General features: G+C 38.7%; 1 protein-coding gene across 3 annotated transcripts in view; it reads left to right on the plus strand.

Annotated features, from left to right (window-relative positions):
* PHIP (pleckstrin homology domain interacting protein) overlaps window positions 1-24,383 on the plus strand; it is a 117,299-nt gene that overhangs the window by 20,757 nt on the left and 72,159 nt on the right. For 2 of the 3 annotated variants that reach the window (XM_063330130.1, XM_063330131.1), the window contains exons 8-15: window positions 11,021-11,242; window positions 11,828-11,928; window positions 18,494-18,564; window positions 19,384-19,484; window positions 19,602-19,642; window positions 20,712-20,810; window positions 22,871-23,024; window positions 23,973-24,107. In XM_063330130.1, coding sequence (XP_063186200.1) covers window positions 11,021-11,242; window positions 11,828-11,928; window positions 18,494-18,564; window positions 19,384-19,484; window positions 19,602-19,642; window positions 20,712-20,810; window positions 22,871-23,024; window positions 23,973-24,107 — 924 coding nt within the window. Of the gene's footprint in view, window positions 1-11,020; window positions 11,243-11,827; window positions 11,929-13,376; window positions 13,393-18,493; window positions 18,565-19,383; window positions 19,485-19,601; window positions 19,643-20,711; window positions 20,811-22,870; window positions 23,025-23,972; window positions 24,108-24,383 lie in introns of those variants that run through there. The other variant, XM_063330132.1, reaches the window with a different exon arrangement.

Consider the following 24,383-nt stretch of genomic DNA (forward strand, 5'->3'; position numbering starts at 1 on the left):
TTGGTTCACAAGGAATTGTCTTTATGAGATGCCAGGAACTGTGTTTTGGTTTGGTTTTTTTTTTTTGTACCAGTGTTTTTAGTATTTTTAGCTATTTCTTTTTTGTTGTTGTTTAAAAAAATAATATTGGACTGATGTCTGAAATCAGTACTGAAATTACAAGTTTCTCAAGGAATGGGAATTATAAAAACCAGACAGGTGTCAGTGTAGTCTGGATTTCTTGGTAAGTAGTCAATTTCAGTAGAGCCAAAGATCTCGTAAATACACACCTCATGCCAGTCTGGGACACTTTGGCTACATGTATTGCCTTCCCAGAAACACTGGATGTAATTGATACCTCTGTGGATCTAGGAGCTTGATTGCGTGCTTTTTAACCTCATGGCAGTTCTCCTACTTTATATATTACAGTCTAAAATTCTTTCGAGGTGGTTGTAAATATAATTCGCCCTCTCGCCCACATGTGTTTTTCTTTGTTGTGTAGAGGGATGTATGGTTGCAGGGATGGGACACTTAGTGTTTTGAACAGACTTCTGTTTATTTGTTCGCTTGTTACTTCAGGCATAGCAGAGACTTTTACTTATTTCTTTAGCTTTCATCAGCAAGCTAAGTCCCTCAACAGTCACAGGCGTTAAATCTTATGTCCCGTAATTTATGTGTGATTAACCTGTCAGGAAAAGCCCGCTCTGTTGTGGTTTTGTTTTATATATGACATGGCAGAATGGATTAGAGATTTTATGTGTACCAAGTATAAAAATCACCTATGCTCTTCCTGCTGACATTTAAATAAAAACTTCTGTTTGTGCTTACTAGATGAAGTATGTAAAACTCCTTGCTAAGGTCTTCTAATTCTCCATTTTCCTAAACCTTTTCCCATGTTCCTAAAACCTTCCTTCTTCCAGAGGTACTTCCTCTTGGGTGCATCTGCAGTTACCATTCCTTCTTGCACATTCCCTTGCTTTTTGTAGTCTGACTAAAAGTGGTTAAAGGGAGGGAATTCTCTTGACTGTAACAGTAATTTGTTTCCAAAAAAAAAAGTAGAAGAACCTGAAATAAAATGGGGGAAGCAATATTGCTTCTGCAACCCCAGAGCTTTGCTGGCAGTCCTTTGCTGACTGATACGCTGGTGTCCTGCTATGATTGCTTGGAAAAGGTCCTAGTTTAGATCATGGTTACTTCAATCTAGTGTTACATAAAATGTCCATAGAAATTGGTTGTCACTGGTGGATTTTCACCTGGGAAAGACCTTCTTACCTCAGTGTTTGCAGGTAAATCCAGTGGTTTTTTGTGTAGAAGTTTTAAGTGGTTGTTGGCAGATGGAAAACGAATGGGTTGTATTCCACACTGCAGTAGAGTCCAAGTTGCTGTAGCTGGCGTGATGTACTCCGTGGATAAACGTTCATGAACTGTCGTGTTGTAATTGTGTCTGTATAATGGAATGGTGCCAATTCTTTTCATTCTAGGCCACTACAGTTTCTTCAGCCTCTAGTGTACTAAGTAGAAATAGGAATTTATAATCAAAAGTAAGCCAGACTTCATTCCAGACATGTCTGTTGCCAGCATGTAAATTTGCATGCATCAATAGGGAATTACTCTTGCTCTACAACCTCCAGCATTCAGTGTGGCATTAGCTAGATAAGAGGTTGTTTTAGATTTATAATTGGTTCTAGAAGATGCATCATAACTGTTTCCTTTTCCTCCTGACCTCTGAAGGATTGAAAGCCTCTAAATTCAAGTTCTGTTTATGTTTTGCTTCAAATTAAAAGGAAAAGAAAGTGATCTCAGCACATTTTTGAGTCATACTCTTCTGGGAGATGTTATCTTTGCTAGGAAGAAGATGCTCTTAGTTTGCCTAAAGGCAGTGAAAACAGGACATTATGCAGTTTTCCTACTAGCTAGTAGGTCATGCAATGACTGTTTCTGTTTATAATCTTTTACAGATTTCACAGGAGATTTCTGAAGAAATCTCTTACCTTTTTTTGAATATACTAAAATATTCTTAATATACAAACTGTGGTGTCTTGGTAATTTAGTTTTGGGGTTTTTTTTAATTAACTACAAGTAAGGCATGTTTACTTGGAAAGACACAGCTAAAAGAGCTATCAGTGAAGAAAACCTAATTATTTCTGAGACTGTGTATTCTGTATGTCTTGAAAAGTGTGACTTGCAGAACCCATGCAGGGTAATAGAAACAAGCATTGTCTTCTCTGGTTCCTGTGCCACTTAACTTTCTGACTGCAAAGAACAATGGCCATCTCTTTTTCCCAACCTTTATCTTCCTGTCTTCTCTGAGATTACTCTTTCTAGGGAATAATAGACAGTGTTGTGTAATAGTCTGTGTAAGGTTTCCAACCCAAGATTAATTTGTACGTTTCTTGGCAGTTTCATTTCAGCCCACAAGTCTCTGTAACGGTAGGAAAGTGAACCACTTTTACTCCATACCTTGGCAGTGCTGTCATCAGTTCTCACTTGGTGCTGAGCTTGTTCTAGGATTCACTTTTGACAAATGCTTTTTAATAGGCACATAATTTGTAGCAGTTGTAGACATAAGGTTGGAAACATGAGCTGTGGTGTAAGCCAATGCCCTTGCTAGCACAACTGCAACTGTATATTGAGAGTTGTGAATTGTCCCATTCAGGTCAGGCAGAATCCCATGAATGTATTTGAACTCTTAATACTGTTATCTTGCCAAAATGCTACAGAACTTACAATTTTACCAAGTCTTTTTTTCCTCTTCCTTTTTTTTTTCTTTTTTTCTTTTCCTTTTTTCTTGTTTAGATTTGCTAACAGTCAATCTTTAAGTTGTCTATGTGCAGGTTGCTCTCCATCAGTTACATTCTGCAAGCAGCATTTCAGGAGTCTCGTAATGCAGAGTTTAGTTCATTGATTTCTTTTTCTTTTTTTTTTTTTTTTTTTTTGCTGTGTTTTGAACAAACTGTTTATCCTGTAAAATGACTGCAGGCTGTAAGCTTACAGTAAAGTCAGTAGCTTATTCATATTATTGATCTGTACAATGTGAGAATTGCAGAAGTATGTTTATGTAATGTGTATAGTTTGGTAGACAGAGTATTTTTTTTCATTAATTTATGCAGTTCCAAGAAAAATGGGACCAGTGGTTTGAGATTTCTAGACTATAATGCAATTAATTTTAATGGCTTGGTTCTGTTCTCACACATGTACTGCTTTGAGAAAGAGATTAATCCGCATGTGAGTGATTTCTCCCCCCGCTATAGCGTTCTGGAAGTTTTGGGTTCCCTATTCCCTTCCTCGAATTTCAGTTCTCTCTTGAGCAGTGAGGCTATTATTTGTCATCATCAGTTTTACACACACAGGTATGCACGCACGCCCTTTTTGTCTCCTTCACTTCTTGGGTTTTTTTGGTGGTGACTGCACTTCCGTACAAGTTTCTTCATACTCTCAAGTCTCTCACCATGATATCAGTAAAACAGAATGAGCTGATACTATTTTGCAGGTAATTGTGGCATCAAGTAGGTATAGAGTTTGCAACTTTTTGAAGCTTTAGATACAGAAGTGCAAATTTGAATCTAGAAAGACAGGGACAGTTATGGAAACCTATTGAGTAGCATGGGAAAAAAACACCAAATCTGAGTGCTTTTTAGCGTGCTTGTATGTTTGTTGTAATGAAGCAAAGGGATTAAAACTGGATCTGCTTAGAGCTTTATAAGCAGAGTTTAGAGAAAAAAAGGGACCCTTTTTACCTCTAAACTCTGCTTATAAAGCCCTAAACAGCAAGTTTGCTAGTTCTGGTGTAAACCAGTGTTAAGTTGTTCATTGGAATTGGTTCGGAGGTGTGCATTACTGAGCTTGTTTACCAACTTTTTTCCTCTTTCTTTTCCCTTCTTTTTAGTGTCTCAGCAACTTATTAGAAGTGAACAAATCAAGCTATAACTGAAATTAGCCTGGATTGCAAAAACATTCTGTGACTGAGCTAATAAGTTCAGCTCTTTTTTTTTTTCTTAACAAATAACACTGTGTGCGTCTCTCAAGGTATTCAATATGAGTGAGATTTGGAGCCTTTTCAATAGCATTAAATGCTAACAACTACATTTAAATGCAGTTAAATAACTGGAAATTTAAGAGGTCCTTGAATCTTCTTTCTTCTTGTAGAAGTTGTGGGTAGGTGAGCATTTTACTAGGGGGTCCCAAGTTTTATCTATTAATTAAAAGCTATTCCTGATGGTGGTTTACGTTCTTTTCATACAGGTGTTTGAGCTGAGCTAAATGTAGCAATAAAGATAGAATAAGGTGCATAGTAGGTTCATTTATTGAGTCTTAGTTCAATGGGTCTGAATCAAAAAGAAAAAAAAGAAGTCAGTGATGTAGAAGGAAGCGGTCATTTCAAGTGTTTGGTAAAGATTTTGGGAGAAAAATAGAAATAACAGAAGGTAGAGTATTGAGCACTTGATCTTCATATTCATACAGTCTTAACATGATGGGGCAAAGAGCAAAGACTGCAAACGCTTGTTACAGTTTGTGAGGATACAATTTGAAGAAGTTCTGAGGTAATTCAAAAGGACTTTTGAGGTTCACACCAAATAATTGGATTCATTTACGCTTATGTTGCTCTGTTGTGGTTAAAATTACTACCAAAGTCCTAGCTTAGATGAAATTAAGAAAAATTACAGACTTTGTGTTGTACTTGCTGCTAGACTGCTCTGGGGTTTTGGAGTGGGGTGTTTTGTTTTTGTGGGTTTTTTTGTTTTTTTAAGATAACGCCCTAAGGATATCGGGGGAAAAAATTGAAGATTAATGCTCAGAAAAGAGTTGTGGCATTGTCCAAAGTTTTGGAAAACTATGTCTGTTAGTAAGGTGCTCTAGCATGCTTGAGGTATAGAACTTCTAGTGTAAAAGCAAAGGAGTGGTTTCATTATTGTGCAGTTTTGTCTATGGAGTACATTTTTTTTTCTTTGGATCCTGTTATAACTGCATTAACAGAGTAACTTCCTGTTAGAACAACTTTATCGAGGGCTTTGGTAATTTTTAACTTGTGAAGGTGCTGAAAGTGTGCAGAGGAGCGGAAGTTTTTTGTTACAGATCCTGAGGGATGTGAAGAGGAAAATAAGAGGCAATTACGGGGCAAAAGTATCTGCCTCAACAGGGTGGCTAGTCTGGTGAGGAGAGTGTTCCAGCAGGAAAGATATGGACAGGAGAAAAACCACAATCATGTGAGCAAGTGGTAGACGAGGTGGGTAAGCAAAGAATGTGGAGTGATGTAGGCAGGAGAAACCCTGAAAACAACAAAAAGGGTTGAAGGGGCCCCACATCAAGGGTATGCACATAGATCAAGAGGTGGATTTTGGGGAAAGCTTTCATGCTTTAAGAAATCAGCCTGACTAGGTGTCCATCTGAAGTGCCTGTACACTAATATGCGCACTATGGAGAAAAGCAGGAGGAATTGTAATTCTGTGTGTTGTTGCAGGGCTACAACACTATTGCATTGGGACCAAAGAGGTGGGCTGGGGTTGGGTAGCTCACCGGACTGGGCCACTGCTGTGGATGGATACAGGCTCTTCAGGAGGAGTGGGCCAGGATGGAAAGGAGTGGGAGTTGCCCTTGATGTGAGAGAACAGTGTGAATAAGTGCATGGAGCTCTGCCTGGGGGCAGGTGATGAGCCAGCTGAGAGCTCATGGGTGGGTTAAAAGGCAGACCAACATGTGTGACATTGAGGTGTGTGTCTGCTACTGGGTGCCTCACTGGAAATAAGTAGAGGAGATCTTCTTCAGGCAACTGGAAGAAGCCTCATCTGGTCCTCTTGGTGGACTGGAACCACTCTGGTATATGCTAGAGGGGGAACACGACAGCACGCAAGCAATCCAGGAGGCTTCTGCAGTAGTGCACTGACGGCTCCCTGGCACAAGTCATTGGGGAGCTGACAATAAAAGACATTCTGCTGGATCTGATAGTTACAAACAGTGAAGAACTGTTTGTGGATGTGAAGGTCAGGGGGGTCAGGCGCAGTCTTGGCTGCAGTGACCATGAGGTGATGGAGTTCAGTATCCTGTGAGGAAGGAACAAGGCAAAAAGCAGGATCACAACCCAGGACTACAGAGGAGTGGACTTTGACCTGTCTGGGGGCCGGCCTGGAAGAATCCCATGAAATATGGTCTGGGGGAGAGAGGAAGGGTCCAGGAGAGCTGGCTGGTTTTTAAGGACCATCTCTTACTGAATAATGGTCCATCCTGGTGTGCAGGAGGGCAAGCAAAGGTGGCAGAAGGCCTGCATGGATGAGCAAGGAGTTTCTGACAAAACTCAAACACAAAAAGGAAGCATGCACGAGGTGGAAGCAGGGACAGATGACTTGGGAGAAATAACACAGAGTTGGTCCCTGAGAGTTCAGCGATGGGATTAGGAAAGCTAAAGACAGCCTGGAGTTGAATCCGGCAAGGGACGTGAAGGGCAACAAGAATAGCTTCTTAAGTATATCAGCAGCAAAGGGAAGGCTATGGAAAATGTGGTCCTGATGATGAATGGAGCAGGAGACCTGGTGATGGAGGACACAGAAAAAACCAAGATACTTGACTGTCTTCTTTAGTGGCAAGACTTGTCTTAAGGGGTCCCAAGTCCTTGAGACCAGAGGGAAAGTCTGGAGCAAGGAAGACTTCCCCTTGCTGGAGGAGCACTGAGCTAGGTGGCTAAATGAACCGGCCGTACACAGGTCCATGGGACCTGGTGGGAGACACTGAAAAGTGGCATTGGCACTGGCCAATGACACTGTGAAGCCATTCTTGATTATCTTTGAAAGGCCATGATGAGCAGGAGAGGTTCTTGAGGATTGGAAGAAAGCAAATGTCACTCCTGCCTTCGAGAAGGGCAAGAAGGTTGTTCCATGGAACTACAGACCACTTGTCTTCATCTTAATTGCCTGAGAAGAAGGTGATGGAGCAAATCCTCCTGAAAGCCATTTCCAAATGTATTAACAGTAAGAAGGTGATCAGCATAGATCTATGAAGGGGAGATCATTCCTGTCCAACTTGATAACCTTATACAATGAAATGACTAAGTTGGATGAGGAGCAGTAGTGGTTGTTACTTTTCCTGACTGTAGTGAGGCTTTCGACACTGTCTCCCATGGCATCCTTACTGACTTACTAGATAAGTCAGTGAGATTGAAAATGGCCTCAACTGCCAGGGTTGAAGGGTTGTGATTAACAGCATGGAGTCCAGCTGGAGGCCAGTCACTACGGGTGTACCACAGGGTTTGGTGCTGAGGCCAGTACTTTTTAATGTTTTCTTGCAGGATCTGGGTGATTGGACAGAGGGTACCTTCAGTACACATGCAGAAACTAACAAAAGAGGAATGGCTGGTGTGTCATCCTGGGTGACCTGCTCTAAGTGACCCTGCTTGAGCAGGGCGCTTGGACTAGGTGATCTTCAGAGGTCCTTTCCCATCTCAGTGGTTCTCTGATTCTGTCTGTCCATTGCTGCTCAATTCTACAGACTCCGGTTGTTTTCCCTGGGCTGGCACTGTAGCAGTCCAGCAGTCAGATAAGGCAAATGTGCCACAGAATCTCAGCATGGAAGTTTTATGCATAAGTAGAAATAGTACAGTCTCTCCTTACCCAAGAGACAGAAAATGTAATTATTAACAAGCTTCCCTTATTATCTCCTTTGTCAAATAGACATGTCCCTGCAACACTCCCTCTTATGACAAAGTTTTTAGAAGTAGAAACTGGCTGTTGCTTGCAGTAACTAACCAAGACTGCACAAGGGAGCAGTCCTTGGTTGAGTGTTGGGATTAAACGTTCAGAGTGGTACTCTTCTGTAATGCTGATTGCTCAGCCGCAGTGTCCTTGGAGGACCAAAGAGAAATCTGAAATTTAAAATCATACTTCTGTTTGAGGGAAGAGGGACCTTCTCTTAATAGAAGTACTTGTTTAAAATGAGTATGCAGTGACACAGAATTTGTTTGACAACTTTAATTGGAGGCTCAGAAGTTTATGCCAAAAATAACTAGGGCCAGAGGTATGGGAGAACTTGTTTTGCCGATATCTCTGCATTCGTGGGTGCACCTGTTGAAGGGTTGGGAAGAAAGAAAACTCATGTCCGCTTGAGGAAAAGTAGAAGCAAGGCAGCTGGTAAATCAAAAATACCTACCAAAGCACTCCAGAAATCAAATACACAGTGAAGTTTTAAATTATCTTGGTTTTGCATGTCTGGAGTCCCCTGCAAAACATTCTGCTGGATCATTAATGCTTGAAAGTAGCCTTTTTGCTGATGCTAAAGACCTCTGTAGAGAAGCAACCTGTATTTGTGATCTGTAGAAAAATGTGTCCTCTCAATGTACCTAAAAACTATCAGATTTCTTTTTACTGTTTCAAAAACTGGGGCTATAGTTATATCTCATTGTGTGAAGAGAGATGTGTCTTGTCTGAATTGATATAAATAATACAGGAAGAGAGAAACTGCTGTGGATAACTGCCTGTGAGCCAGAAACACCTTCTTGTTCACTAAACAAAAAGTAAGCCTGAGGAAGTTGCCTGTTTGCAGGGTTTTGCTGCAAATGAGAATGGGTGTACAATTGTTAGGTAACCGCAGGTATGCGGTTCCTCTCCTTCTCCCAGATAGTAGTTTTGAATCTGAACTAATAGAATGAGTAAAATGTAGCTACCTTTTCAGGTAGACAAATGAAATTTTTTTTTTTATAGTAACGACAAAAAATATTGGGGAAATAAATTGTCTGTTCATCAGCATTAAAGTAATGTAAACAGGCTAGTCAGTATTTATCAAAAAATGGAGGCGGGGAGGGGGAAGCTTTCCAAATCCTTTTATGTATTCCGATAACTGCAGGATGTATCTGGGTTCCTTCTTTGAATGCTTTTCCCGGAGCGTTTGCCTGGCTCTCTGCTGGGGTAGCTCTACTTTGTGCGCAGGGGCTGTGTCCTTGAGAATTTCCCAAGCTGGCTATTGGTGCCGTGGGATCGGGCTGCCCAGAACAGTAGCGGAATGAGCCCCGGTGGTGTGTGATTTCTATAGTTATGTGGGTGTAGACTAACAAGCGTACTAAAAAAAAAGAAAATATATGTCATTTAGCTGTTTATAGAAGCTGTAATGTTGTAAATAGTGTAAGTAGCCTCTGAATATTTTTTGAGACTTTTGGTCATTAGATGCTTACATTCACCAAATGCTTACCAGTCCTTTAAAAATCTGTCTGTTGGTCCCTGTACTTTGGATAACTTTTTTATAAAAAGTGGACAACAGTATAGCCCTGGCTTCTTTAAAGAATAAATACTAGATAAGCTTGTGCAGAGGCACTGTAAGCAGATGGAAAAACTCAAGTGAAATTTTGTAGTGATGGTGTCACATTGTAACTTGCTGCGGTGCCTGCGTCTGCCCAGTAGCAGGCCAGTGCTCCAGACATTAAAAACCCAACACCCTGCTTTGTATTGCTTCTGAACCTGAGCAAATAAATGAAATGTTTACAGCAGATCTCCTCTGTCAGTGTCTCCGTGCAGTGTTCACATGTCATTGTGTTGAGCAAGGTGCAAAGATACTAAGACTTTCAGGGAAGTGCAGGAATACAATGAAAAATGAAGAGCTAAGTTGAAATTTTTGCTAGGGCTGTGAATTCGTTGTGTACAGACAAGCAGCTGTTACAGTGGTGTGGGAACACCAGCAAAATGTGAGTTAAGTATGACTAGGAAGATTAAGCCCCTGAAGTTTGTTGAGAAAGAGTGGTCATTTCAGTTGTCGTGGTTTTGGCTGGATTGGCCGATCAGAACGACAGATGGCCCTCCCCTCCCTCTCTCCTCAGAGAAGAGAGGAAGAGATAAGGAGATTTACGAGTTTAGAAAAAAGAACTAAACTACTTTAATGAAAATAATAATAAATAAGAAAATAGTAAATAATAATAGAATAATAAAAACTAAAGAAAAAAAATGTATACAATATATACAAAACCATATCCAGCTCCCAGGATGATGATCGCATCACCAGCAGACACAGGGAAAGTCCCAGACTGGAGTCAGCGATGGACAGGAGCTGAATTCCGGAACTAGAGTCAGGAATGCCCCTTTGATCGAGATCAAAAGCAGACGAACAGACAGGGTCCTCCTCAGTTGTTGGCCGTTGAAGAAAGAGCGAGCCAGAGCAGCCTTGCCCCTTTGATCCCTCAGCTTTTATACTGAACATGGGTCAGATGGGATGGAATACCCTGTTGGTCAGTTTTGGGTCACCTGTCCCATCTGCTCCTCCCTGCAGGTGGGACCTCTCTATGCTTCTCCGCTTCCAACCCTCTAACGGGGCAAACAGTGAAGTTAGCTGACCTTGGTTGTTACAGCAATAAGTCTAAGCAAGAGCTTCTGTGTGTACCGTTCCTTGGTATAATTAGGTCTTATCACTCTGAGAGAGAACAGTTTCTGAACAATATGCTGTTAATTTCAGACTTCAGTCAGTTAGAAGAGGCCCAGCTAAAAAGTAAAATTACAAATCAGAAAATTGGTTCGGTTTTACCTCAAACCAGGACACAGTGTTTGTTGGTGTAAATATCAAAGCAGATTTATAGTACTTCAACTTAATAATGGAATAGCTGTTCATACAGGCTCTTTACCTTGCTGTTACTGTGGTAAGTGTACTACAAACGGTGGTAGGGCATGACGATCAAACTAGGAAGATGAGGAACATAAGTGAGTATAACACTAAATGACAAACATAGTACCAATTCATAGCTCACTTAGTGATTAATGTAAATTTTCGTTTTAACGTATTGCAACAGCTTCTTCAGTTTGTGGTGGGGTTTTGGAAGAACTGTCTTACTGAAGAACATGACTCCAACTTGCCGTAGGATTTGTGATCTGTATTATAAATGCATCATGCTTTGTATATACTGTTGAGAATTAATGTAATCTTGTGTTTTGAATGCGGTGTGGGAAACTATTGAAAACATGGGGGGGAATATTTATCCATGTATGCCACTAATTCTGTTTATCAGTTCATTGTGTTAGTTAACTGTAACATCAAAACAGCTAATGGTATATGGTTGAAATGATTTCTACCTTACTTCTAGGGATCAGATGATTGCCTTGTAAAAATCTGGGCAACAGATGATGGAAGGTTGTTGGCTACCCTGAGAGGGCATGCAGCTGAAATATCTGATATGGCAGTGAACTATGAAAACACCATGATAGCTGCTGGAAGCTGTGATAAAATGATCAGAGTTTGGTGCCTTCGGACTTGTGCACCCTTAGCAGTTCTGCAGGGTCACAGTGCATCTATAACATCATTGCAGGTAGGTTTTTGCTTTGCACACTCACCTGAGCAATAAAATGCATCATTTGACTGAAAAAGGAACCACCCAAGAATGTTCTGTATAATAAAAATGTGTGCCTGGCAACTAAGCTGTGAAGCGAGAAGGAATGGTACACACTGTGAAATAACACGTGTTTATTGTCAAAATGCCTGACCCATGAAAAATGCCAGGCATAACCCTTGTTCAAAAAAATTGCATGATGCATGTGGGCAGTTCTGTTTCAAAGTATTCCTTTGCGGGTGGTGATTCTGAGCACAGGTACATTAAGAACTGCAGTCACTGCTGAATACTTTGGTTTCTGTTTGGAGTTGCATGCTGTTGCACATCTTGGGTTGTGGGGAGGGAGAACCCAGAGTGCTTTGGCAAGTAACCCTGAAGGGGCTGTTCCGAGGGAAGAGAGTGACTCTGAGCAGCATCGTGTTATTTTGGTGTTCATTGCAATTTATTTTCCTTATACTTGGTTATTTCTTTTTGGTAAGAAGTCAATGACTTGAGGAACTCCTTAGCACATCTGGAACAGATTAACAGGAGACCTTCTCTTTTTTCTTCCCCCCCTTCCCCCAGTTCTCTCCACTGTGCAGTGGCTCAAAGAGATACTTATCTTCAACCGGGGCAGATGGAACAATATGCTTTTGGCTGTGGGATGCTGGCACCCTTAAAATAAAGTTAGTTGCTATTTTATTTGTTGCCTCTTTTTTTTATTTTAAATTAAGACTGATTTACAAATGTTTGAGAAAAATTTGAGTAAACAAAATTTGAGTTACTGGCTGGTTCGCTGTGGTTGTTGGGTATGATCTATTCCTGATGTAGCTATAGCTTGCTTGCTTATCTTTTAAGGACTAAGTTGATAATACAACATTTTGTGGAATGAAGCAAGTAACTGTGTACCCAGTTTTGCTGTATTTGTTAATTGAGTAAAAAAGTCTTAACGATTTTTTTTTTTGTAATGTGGTGTCAAAGTTGGTGCTTTTTGGTTCTGTTCTAATCTCTTAATCCCAAATGAAATGAAAGTTATTGGTAAAATGATTGCAATTTAGACTTGAAAATCCTAGTATAAATCAGGACGGGATATTTTTGATGTTCTTTCTTTATCTGCATTACCTTTTCATAGTTGCTCTTTACTGTAGCATAGCAGGAGGCAGAATTCTTGTGCAGCTGTGTGTTGGTGGCTGAAGTTGAGCCCAAAATTTCTGCCTTCAACATGCAAGATATTAAAAATGTTGTCAGGACCCTCAAATAGAGATAGGTTGGGGTTTTTTTTTTTAAATTAACGTGTTCAGTGGCTTTCAAATGGTTTTTGCTCCTTCTTTTCCTTTATCACAAAACACCTGTACGTTAACATTGGAAATTGTTTTAGTAATTGTTAGTAATTTATCTATGGAGTGTGTTCTTACAGGAATATTTTCCTGGCAAGTAGGTTCCATTTTCTTGTAGTTTTGGTAATTGCTGTTAGAATATCTTTCTTGCAGTGTGCCAAGGCTTTGCAGGGCTTGTAGGTACGTTTGCCTAGGTACGTCTCTGGTTGTCTGGACTGTAACTATTTTGATGTTCTCTGGGTGTTTGGGCTCTTTTTTGATACTGTAGATGAAGCTACTTCTCAAGCTGTTAATCCTCTGCTGCCTGGTGCATGCTGTAAAGACAGGCTTTTCTTCTTACTGAGGAGAGGGCATGGCTTACATGCTTATTTTTAACGTGCGAACGAGAGGAGTTGCCACCACGTTATTTTTCTTAAGGTCCCTTAAGTCTGAACTCTTGTTGACAAGGTGAAATCTTAATTTGCCTGATTTGTAAACCTTTTGAGCCCACATGCTTCTCTGTCTTGATTTTTTTCCTTACTTTCTTTTTTTCTCCTTTTCCTAAGTAAAGTTCTGGTCTATGGAATTGAATTTCGAAACCACTTCTGTTATTAGAGAATAGCAGAATCCATGAGACTTAAGCGGGTTATACTATATGAGCTGAGAGACAAATGTTTAGAATTCATGAATGTTTGGATGCATCGTAGAGTTGGACAGGATTTGGCTTGAGGTAAAACTCATAGAATGAGATTTCTGATTTTTTTTTTCTTTTCATTTGAGCTGGCATCAATTATGGTGGGGGATTCTCAACTAATTCCTTTCCATGGTGATAATGTAAGTGTAGAATAAAAATTTTCAGTGAGATGCACTCAGCAAATATTAAAGGAATAAAAGGTTTTTGAGTAATGCTTTCATCTCCAAGTGGTTGCAGCAGATGTGGTCAGGCACAGCGGCATAGAGAAAACAGATTAGTTCAGCTGTCTCGTGCAGCACAGCAAGGAAGTGGTTCTGGTAACCCAAGTCATGCAAGTGATGCATGTTGCTTAATGACAGAGTACAGAGTAGATTTTGAGGCTAAAATTTGTACCATCCTTACTTTTTGTTTGGGAAGCATTTTATACATTGTGTTTGAGAAGACAGAGGAACCCTTTAAGCTGTGTTTCTTCAGTCTGGAAAAAGATGACATGTAGTCACGAGGGTCTTGAGGAGGGCATGTAATGAGTAATTACTTGTTGACCCTTACTGTACTAGAGGATATCAAGTGAAGGTAGCCAGTTCCAGATTGGAAGGAGATGGTTCTTTATGAAACATGCAGTTAAGTTTTGAAACTCCTTACCATAGGGTATTACACATTATGTGAAGATATTAAAAGGCATCACTGTGTACTTTTTCTGCTCTTACATACTCCGTTTTGGCTACTTTGGGGGCAGGATACTGGTATTAGATCTTTGTTTTGAACTTAGTAGAGCTGTTATGTATTTGATGTAATTGATGCTTTTTGATCCAAGCTGAAACTTGATAAAAATATGGTAAAGTTTAAATAAGAAATAGATATGTCTTTTGGGACTGGAACATAACTGTATGTTGCTTACGGTATCGAAATAGTTGGAAACACAGAAAAGTCTTAATTTAGCTATTCCTGGATTGAACAGTATAGTAGTTCAGGGGAATTTCTTAGTTACAGGAAGTTCTAGTTAATGTACTAAACTGTAAACTTCTCAAATTCTATTTGTCATGCTTATTCCAGTAAACCAAAATAAATGATACTGGGAAACTAAGAGTCCAGTGTAATTTTCCATAGTATCTCTAAAAAGGAGGAAAGCTGGCAGAGAAAATAAGATCTCTTACCACAAGTATTCAAGGTCTGAGCTTGCTGCCCTGTGCTTCAGTTCCAGCACCACTCCCACCCCAGAAAGGAGAAATGGGAGCTTTCAGGCAAGACTGAAAGATCTGGATAGTACAGGTGAAGGGTGCTGTCACATGCTTAAGTCAGAACTTGATTTCATGCTCCTCCTGAGCTTGACTGCAGCCTGTCCTTCAAGAATACAATTGCTGTCAGTGATGAAAGCGTGTTACTAAATCATCCAATACTTTTAAATGGTGACTGGTGGCAAAGTCTTGAAATTTCATCTGCTTAAAAGAAAAAAAAATATATATATACACACACACACTCCACCCCATGCTTTTTATACTCAGCACTACTTAAATCATCTGACAATGAGTTAAGATTATGAGCTGTTGGGTAGCCTCATGATGATCATGTGGTTGATTGTAGTTTCAAGATGATTGGCAGTGCCAGCAATACTTCGCTGCACTTTTTCATGAAATATGGGAAAGGCAGCGTTTGGATACACTACTATGTTCAGTGTGCTCTTGAATTAAAAATAATCACTTTTTTTCTTAACTACACTGAAAACTGTTTCAGTGGAACCCAACTTGGATGGTTAAGTCTATTAGATAACTCCCCCTCTCTAACTGAAAATTGGACTTAGTCCCTTCTGGGAAGAGCTCCCTCTGAAGGGAATCTTTCCCTGTCAGCTTCTTCAGGAGATGAGGAAACTCAAAATTGTTCTTTATTCCCCACATATAAAATAAGATCAGACTATTATAGAGCAAGTATTTATCTCAACAGATCATGGAAAAATTGGAAAACTCACTACCTCAAAAACTGGAGTGTTTGCCATTAAAATGGACTTCGGCATCCTTTAATTTAAGCCTTCTAACATCTAGTGCCCTATTCCAGTTCTGTTTGCTTCTCTGCAAATGTTTATTTTGTTTCATTCTTAGATGGCAAAAATCCTTATATTCAGCTTTGCTGGCAGCTCTGCTGCAGCGTTAATAGTATCGCTGAAATTAAAGGCTTCCCATGTTTGTCTCCTAATTTTTTGACAACCTCGTTAATTGAGGCATGTTCAGTATCTAGGTCACACATATGGCCCAAACAGGAGATGCTTGGTGACAGAACTCTGTTTTGAGAAACTGCAAAAGGACACATTACAGTAGATTCGGTGCACAAGGTGAAACATAAGACACTAGCATGGCTGAGCACAAAATTATCATATTGCTCGAAGGAGAGTGATCAGCCTGGTCCACGTGCTTCTGCGACTAGCGTGGGTGCATGTTCTTCAGTATTATAGAGCTTCCTGTGTTGCGCTCCTCTTCTTTCAGCGAAGAGACCAGGTAGTTACCATGTATGCCTTAAAGCAGTGATGCTCCAGGTAGATCGCTTTGGTTTCCAAATAGAGGAATGGTAAAGTTGGTTGTTGCTTTAGGTAAGGAAGACAAGGAATGTGTCCCAAACAAGACAGGAAAACAATTAAAAATTTAGACAGTCAAGACTTTACCTATGTTTAGTCTCCTGTTGCTATTCGGGATGGTGATAGAAAACACAAGAGAAAACACAAATCCTGCATCAATTGACAGTAGAGAGAAGAGAGAAAATCAGCCTTGGGTCATCAGAAATTGGAGAACAATCTGACTCAGTTTTAAGGGAGAATTACTACAACTGGTCAGTGCATCAAAGTTAAATTAGCTGCACTGCAAAATATTTACATATGTATCTTTTCTGAAAAAGATGATGAGTTTTCTTGTTATTCTTCTGACACCTGTTTGGATCACAAGTTTCCAGTGTTAGTCTGTTAGTGGCAAAGCATACGAACAAGGCAGCAGCGCTGTCTCACAGGTTTGGGTAGAGGAGCTTACTCTCCTGCTTTTCTTATTTTCTGGTTTTTTTCCCCCCATAATTTTAAAAAGGGAAAAAAAAATCTTAGGAAAAACATCTGGCGATGATTTTGGTGTTCCTGTTTTGGACAAGACGTTGATTTCTCGATTGTCATCAGTGTGGTGTGATACTTCCCATCTGCTCTCTTAAGCAGAGGGCACTTGATGTTAAAGGGGCTGGTCATACATCAGAATTCAGATATGCTGAACTTTTTTCACTAGCTTGTGAACAAAGACTTAATTTGGAGAGGTTATATCACACATCTGTGTTCTGGGAAGAAGTCATGCTTGAGCCACTATATGTCCAGAGTGAAGTTAGTCTGCAGGGTTTGGCTTAGGTAGCCATTCCTTCACTATTGCGGCATTTTGAAGAAGATGAACTTGAGACACTTATATGGGTGAGTGTGTTTCTTAGTTGAGGCACATAGACCAAATTGGTGCTTTGTCTGCTGCTCTGAGTGCAGGTTATTTTTTGACTGTAGCCCCTCTCATTTCTGGATTTGTGATGAACGGAATACATGTCTCCTCCAGGAGGAAAATGATTTACCAGGGCCTTTCTGGTCCTCTCTATGAAATGTTTGTGAAGGTATCTTAGTGTCTTCCAGCCACTTAGTAGTTGGATTGAGAATGTATGTAAAGCGAAACAGTGCAGTTTCTGTGTGTTGCAAGAAATTATGCTTTTGTCACTTTTCCTTGCTTCCCAAAAATACTGATTGCCCAGCTCTTTTTGCAAAGACCACAGTCTGCTCTATTGTAAAAGAATGCCATAATCTTTTGTCTCCTAATGCCTAAAATAACATACATTAGAGAGACGTAAGTTGGAGAATTTATCCAAACTAGAACGTAAGTGCATACTTGCTCTATTTTGCAGCTGTCCTAACTCCAAAGGCAGAGTTCACAAACCACAGTGGAAGAAAGCAGCAGCCTATTTATCTATTTACACTTGCTCCAAATTATGTAAGCTGCATATTGAATCATCTGATAGTTCTTTTTATGTTAGTTAAGAAGGGCTTCAGCTGTTTTGTAGAATAGATCTTTGTCTTGTTTAGTGTATCTTGTGAAGTTTCCTTGTCATGAGTCTGCAGGGAGCTACCTTAAAACTCCTAGAGGAAAATTCACAGAAGCAGCCTGAATGGACAATTTGGAGAAAGATTTCTTAACTGGTATTCCTGATGTTTATTACTTTGTTTTATGCATAGGCAGCACTAAGGTTTAATGCTTACTACTTTGAGGTAGCAATAGCTGATTTGTGGAGAAAGGTCGCATGCATCTGCCTTCAGCTGAAATGAATTATATGGACAATTTTGCTTTTAAAAGAGAAAATTTTGGATAAGTTATGAATATGCATTCTTTTATGTTAAAACAAATCTTTAGCGGTGACATTTGTGGGTGTAATGCTGCTGTTCTCTAGTAAGTTTATTCTTTGAGTGAAGATTGCAGATGGCATACTGTGCAAGACCACCTACTGATTTGAGGTTGCTGCAGTGCATGAGCAGAATTGAAGTAATGATTGAAGAACGAGATCTGATTTGTTTTGGTTTTATACACTCTTAAAGTGACAAAACCATTGAAACTTTAGTTCTGCTTGCACATCAGGTTCTGAAATGTCTAAAAGAAAGCGCAAGCTGTAAAGTAAAATTTCTTGCAACCTTCTAGCCGTTGTCCTGACATCCTTTGGGCGCTATTTGAAACTAGCCCACAAAGAATAGGTGTCCTCTGAAGAAACTGGTATATTCTATCTAATACTGTGAAAAACACGAAATTTATTTAAATTTCTCTTTTATCCTTTTCTACAAAGAGCACCATGCTCTGTTTCTCTCTTGTAAAAGCAGCTGTTTGCTGTGGGAGAAAACCAGAACTCCAGAACACCCAGGAGTTCAAAACTTAACATCGTGGACAACTGGCTCTAGTGTCTTCTGTTCTGCTTTGCCGGTGACTTAAGGAGACTGTTTTGTATAGCAGTATTGGAGGGGAGAGGGGAATGGGATTTAACTTGTGATACAGCTCTCCTTGATATGTGGATTACTTAGTCCATCTGGATGTCTTAGTTTCTTAAAGATCAGATCATGAAGCATAGTCACACAAAATTGTTTATAGATGGGCAGCCATCTGTTCTTTCGTATTTAATTTTGTCCTTCTGTGCTTTATTTCTAAGATACTGACTTATTTTATGAAGCCCTGTTAGGAAACTGTTTAACTGTTTCTTTATTTGTAGTCCAAGGCCAACGAAGTTTACAGAACGCCCTCGGCCTGGAGTCCAAATGATCTGTTCTTCTTTTAGTGCTGGTAAAAGACTTTTTTTTTTTTTCTTTTCTTTTTCTGCCTTGTATCAATATAGGAAGTCATTTCGAGAGTAAAATGAAGTATAATACAGTTACAGTAGCATATTTCATGCTAATAAGATGGAATTGAGTTTAAAGTAGCTATTAAAAAGCCCAAAATATTTAAAATAGAAATTCAGAATCTATGCATTAACTCTTGGTGATATGGAAATTCTTGAAAACAGCTAAATATAAAACATTGAAAGTGACTTGTGTTGAAAGACTTGTGACTGCGAGTCTTTTAAAACACAGTATATACCTTTTTTCTTAGAGTGATTCTGAGAGTCAACTTTATCTGAGATGGAATTTATAGGGATTAAGACAAGAAGGTGTTGATTACCAGGTTCTCACGGTCTGGATTTCATTGATTCCAGAGTTTGCATTTGAAGACTGCAACGTAAATAATTGGATAAAATATCAAAACGACAGAAACTTTCTGAAAATAAATGTACTGGAGCTCTAGTTCCATTCATTTTTTTGTTAAGATTGAGGCTTCTAAGGGCTTAGTAGCTAACAAATTGCTGTAGTTAGCTAATCTTTCACATAAATCTGCAGATGCGTATTTATCTGACAGCAAATGTGAGGTAATTCAACTCCAGTTAAACTTTTAAGTTTCTAAGTCTTGTTTTTACTTAAAGGTCAATTACAGGCATAGCTGAAATGAGATACAGCTATAAACGTAAGGGAATAAATTTAAGTATTTGATGTTACAGCATTTAAAAATACTGTAATAACATTAGATTGCTCTTTTTTTTTTTAAGACTTATCTGTTTGTTTTTCTCAGGTGGAATGTTTTTGGCCACTGGGAGTACAGATCACATCATTAGGGTTTATTTCTTTGGATCAGGTCAGCCAGAGAAGATATCAGAGTTGGAGTTTCATACTGTAAATACTTTTTTAAAATTACATATGTATTTGATTAAAATAATAATTTATACAAATTTGGGTAATTTGGAATGATAATTGTTACTTTTTTCCTTTTTCTACTCTTTTTTTATATAGGACAAAGTTGACAGCATTCAGTTTTCTAATAGTAGTAGCAGGTAAGCTACTTTTTTTTGACCTTGTGGGCATTTATAAATACCAGTTTCTGGAAGTAGTTATAAAACCATTGGATTCTCACTGTTTTGTTTTAATAATACTCCTTCAGTTTTACAGTTCTTTTCATTGTAATGAATAATGAAAGTATTTTGAATTTGCCAAAATTAAGGATTATAAAAATACTTGAAATTTCATCTTAAGAAACGTATGTGTATGTATATTCACATATAAAATACATGCATTTTTACATATATTTAAATATTTAAACCTTTTTTCATTAAAGTGACTGCTGGATACAGGAAAACTGTCAAACTAGATGTAACAGTATTTTGCTTAGCTAGTCTAATGTTTTTTTAATGTTTCACTTTAAGCGGATGTTGGATGTGAAGGATGCTAAAGTAAACAGTTGTTTATAATGAAGTTTCTGACCCTTCATTTAATTGACGTTCTAATGTGTATACTTTTATTATGATACAAATAGTTGTAAACCAAGCTTCATAGTGCTCCACACACTTACTTCTCCTCCTCCTACCCCTGCACCCCAAAAAGGGGGAAGAAAAAGGTGGAGAGACACTCAAGCTGGGAAACACAGTACTTACTCAACAAACGGTGCTAGCTTATTGGGAGTAGGTTTTATTTGTTTTAAATCATGTCTGTACTTCTGCTAGCAGGTCTCTCCTGGCCCTTCAGCTCGTTTTATCCCTTAAATGTCTTCATTAGCTTTACCTGGAGTGATAGGGTCAGTGTCTTAGAATGCTCATTGCGTTATGGTGTCCCTGTGCCAGAGCAGTGCCATAACTCAACAAGGTGCACCAAGGTCAAGGTACAGTTAGTTCAGAAGGGGCTCAGGGTAGGGAAGCAAGTTCCACTTTTTGCAGGCCTTCAATTTTTTTTACTGGTAGGGGAAGTGTTTTTCACCTCAAAGCAGCTGCACAGCGTTCTGACACTGTTTGGACTTCTTACTTATAGCTTCCTTTTTTGAGTTCTGAGTTCTGGAGATTCAGTTTTCAGGTATCTTTTCTGTACAGGTCTGCCTTTGATCTCTGAGTAACTCTTTTCCCCTTTTGTTAGATTTGTGAGTGGAAGCCGTGATGGAACAGCACGAATCTGGCAATTTAAGCGAAGGGAATGGAAAAGCATTTTGTTAGATATGGCTACTCGCCCAGCAGGGTAAGTGATGTAAAATGTTCTGCTATCAGATAGATACTTGAAGGCCATTGATATAATTTGCTGACTTATTTGGAAAAAAAAAAAAAAAGAAAGAAAGGAAAAAAGGGGGTGGGGGGGAAAGGCCTTCTTAAATTATTATTGCTTAATGCACCAATACCCTTGTCGAACTCTTGAAGTCCAATAAAAACAAATGCTTGACTGCATATTCAGCTGTGGAAACTAGCTTGTCCTGATAATAGCTCCACTAGTATTTCGTGTAGATTAAAAGAATAAAAGATACTCAAAACCCGTTAAAAGTCAAATTTATATGGCTTTTTTATAGGTATTTATTTCTGGAGCAAGAAAACCAGGTCAGATCTGTTCTTGAGACTGCTTGCATTTTAGTAATACCTAAAGATATTGTGGAACCTGCATGCCCAGAAAAGCAGTATTGGGTTCTTTCATACCACATGCCAGAGCAAAAAAATTGCTTGCTCTGTAACAGGTTCTCATTTGTTAAAACAGTCTGAACATTTACAAGGCTTTGTAGGTATGGACACTTCTGTGTACTAGAACAAGTAATAGGAAAAACTTAAAGATGGAGAATGACTTAGCAGGAACTGTGGCTTGAACCTTTTTATTTTTGGCATGGGGGAGATGTTTTCCAACTGACATACGTTAGAAAGGTTTATAATGGGTTTAAGAGGTAATCCTTTTCCCCTTACTGGTCATACTCAGTGGTTTGAAGGATGATATTTAATAGAAAAGAAAAAAAAAAGGTTTCAGGAGTAATTCTGTGGAACGATGTCTGGAAGACGAAGCGAGCGCTGGAAGAGACAGCTAAATAAGCTATAATTTCATTAAATGATCAGATCAGATCTTGTCAGTTATGGGCAGATGCAACAAAACGTGAATGTAAAACTGTTGGATAAGAGTGTATGAAACACTGTCACTCTGAGAAGAGACTGAATTCCTTTCTCTTGTGCAGCCTGTAAAAAAATTCTTAGTTTTAACCAATCCTGGGAAAAATAGGAATAGGTTCTCCTTCGTTGTAGTCACAACTGTGAAACTTCTTTGAGAAACTGAACTGCTCATTTCAGTAAAGCACCTTTAGCTGAATTCTGTTCTATCCTTTTAACTAGATGGATAAGCGCAGTTCCAAATTTGATCTTTTCTTCACAAGCACAATTTTATCAAAGAAAATGAAATTGCTGCACTGAAAGGAAAGAGTGAATTCAGCTTATAAAGCCTCCTGGGTTCTGCACTGAATCCAGAAAGAAATCTGTCTGTAACTACATTTTCTATTATTGAGTTGTACAATATATACTATTGTGTAACGTATTGTAGTGCCTACTATATGGAAGATTCTGTATTTTTCCGCCTACTTGGTGGTAACATGCTGTTGTTGCATTTGGTTGATGTTTTCCCAGAAATTAATGTGCTAGAGAATTCAATGGTGATTCATCTTTAAACCACAGTGACAAAAATGTAATTTGGGAGTATTCTGATAGATTTTATTACAGATGGCTACTGTTTGGTTTTCAAAGGGTAAAAATAAAACACATGCAAGGTTAAGCGCTGTTATTACTCGCAGTAAAGTGATGTAAGGGTGGTGGTAGGTACTAAATACAGCCTGAGAATTTAACTCGTTTAAAGGTATCAGAATACTTCTCTCTGTATTTATAACTGCTTAGTACAAATATTCTGTGGGACAAATTGCTGTTCACTGGTTGACTAGTTTGGATTTTTGCTCTTCAAACGTCACAACAAATAGTGTAGCCATCAAATTTAATTGGGTTAGGTCACTTATCAGAGGGCATCTTCTGGAAAAATAGACCAACGTATTCTTTAAGATATTAAGAATATCTTATGACCCAGTAGCCATTGTTTAAGCATCTACAATTCTTTTGTGGGTTCTATGTGCTACGTAATGGAAAACATCTTTAATTTCTCCAGTTACTTGAATAATGCTTCTATCCTTAATAATAAAGCAAAATGCAGAAGTATTTTCACTTGTTAGGGACATAAAAATGTTTTGGCAAACTAGGATTGCTTTGAAACTTTTTGCCCTTCTGTTTTAGACAAAGTTTACAAGGAGTTGAAGATAAAATCACAAAGCTGAAAGTGACTATGGTGGCATGGGACCGCCATGACAACTCTGTTATAACTGCAGTAAATAACATGACTCTGAAGGTTTGGAATTCTTTCACTGGCCAACTCATTCATATACTCATGGTAAGGCGTTCCATCTTGATTTATCAATCCTGAAATGCAAAATTTATGTATACATCATCAAAAGTCTTCCTTATGCGTTTTTTTCCTGTCTGAAAACTGCCTTAACAATTTTTTCCAGATAATTAAAGTGTAATAAAGTTGTCTGTTAGCTGCTTATTAGAAAATAAATCTTTAAAGTTGCAAATAAGCATTGCCGTTCAAGATGTCTGAAACTAATTTTGGCGGTTTTTTTTCCCTAAAGTGCCATCTTGAAAGGAGAAAAGGAAATAGTTATTTCTTTTTACCTTTACTTAATGTGACAAATGTTTTGAAATACCATTAATGGATAAATTTGCCCTGTTTAAACAGAAACACTTCTGCAACCTAATCTTTCCATGAGCATGAAAAAATAGTCTTCTGTTAGAATAAAGCAAACAACACTTTTACTAATGTCTGATACTTCTTTTTTTTTTTTTTTTTAACTGAGAAAGTAGGTAATTCTAGGTAACTAGATGCTCCTCTAGAGATGGAAATATCTCATGCAAAGCTTTAAAATTTTGTACTAATTTTGGAGGCATTGTTATCTAACTTTTAGTTACGTACTTGATTCTTTATGGGTATAAATTAAATTTCTAACTGCTATTCTGCCTAAACAAATCGAAATCTGCGGAGCATTAAGACCAAAAATACCAAATGTTGTGGACTCTAATCCTTTTAAAATCATGGCAAAAGAATTGGGACGTACTTGTTGTGGAGATGGCATATTGGACATACTTCTTAGGAAGCTAAAATTGCAACTGAAAAGAGAAGAGCATAATAAATTGCTACAAAAAAAAGAAATGTATTGTCAAAGTAGTTGTTCCTTGCTGGATGCTTTCACAGATTAATGTTGCAGTTGCTGGCGTTATATTGAATTTCTGGGTATTTGAGACAATCCTCGTGTTCATCTTGCTGTATCTTTAATTTCAGGGACATGAAGATGAAGTGTTTGTACTTGAACCTCATCCGTTTGATCCAAGAGTTCTCTTCTCTGCTGGACACGATGGAAATGTCATAGTTTGGGATTTGGCAAGAGGGGTCAAAATCCGGTCCTACTTCAACATGGTAATTATTGTGCTTTATGCAGATATGCCAAAGCAACCTTTCTAAACTTTTTGCTTTTAGTACATTCTTATGTAGGCCATCTTGAAGCATGCATTTGTGTATAGGGTAAGATCCTGCATCCAGTGAAGTCAAGAGAAATTCCTATTCAGTTTAGCGGGGCAAAGATTAAATCTGTAGAATGTAAAAAGTTGTTTCTTTGGCTGTGTTTCATAGTGTCATCTTTCTGTAGGCTTCATCCATGTGAAATTGGAGTGTTAGTTTACATTGTCAGAGATC

This window comes from Chroicocephalus ridibundus, chromosome 3 (genome assembly GCF_963924245.1).
Source record: "Chroicocephalus ridibundus chromosome 3, bChrRid1.1, whole genome shotgun sequence".
Taxonomy (NCBI): domain Eukaryota; kingdom Metazoa; phylum Chordata; class Aves; order Charadriiformes; family Laridae; genus Chroicocephalus; species Chroicocephalus ridibundus.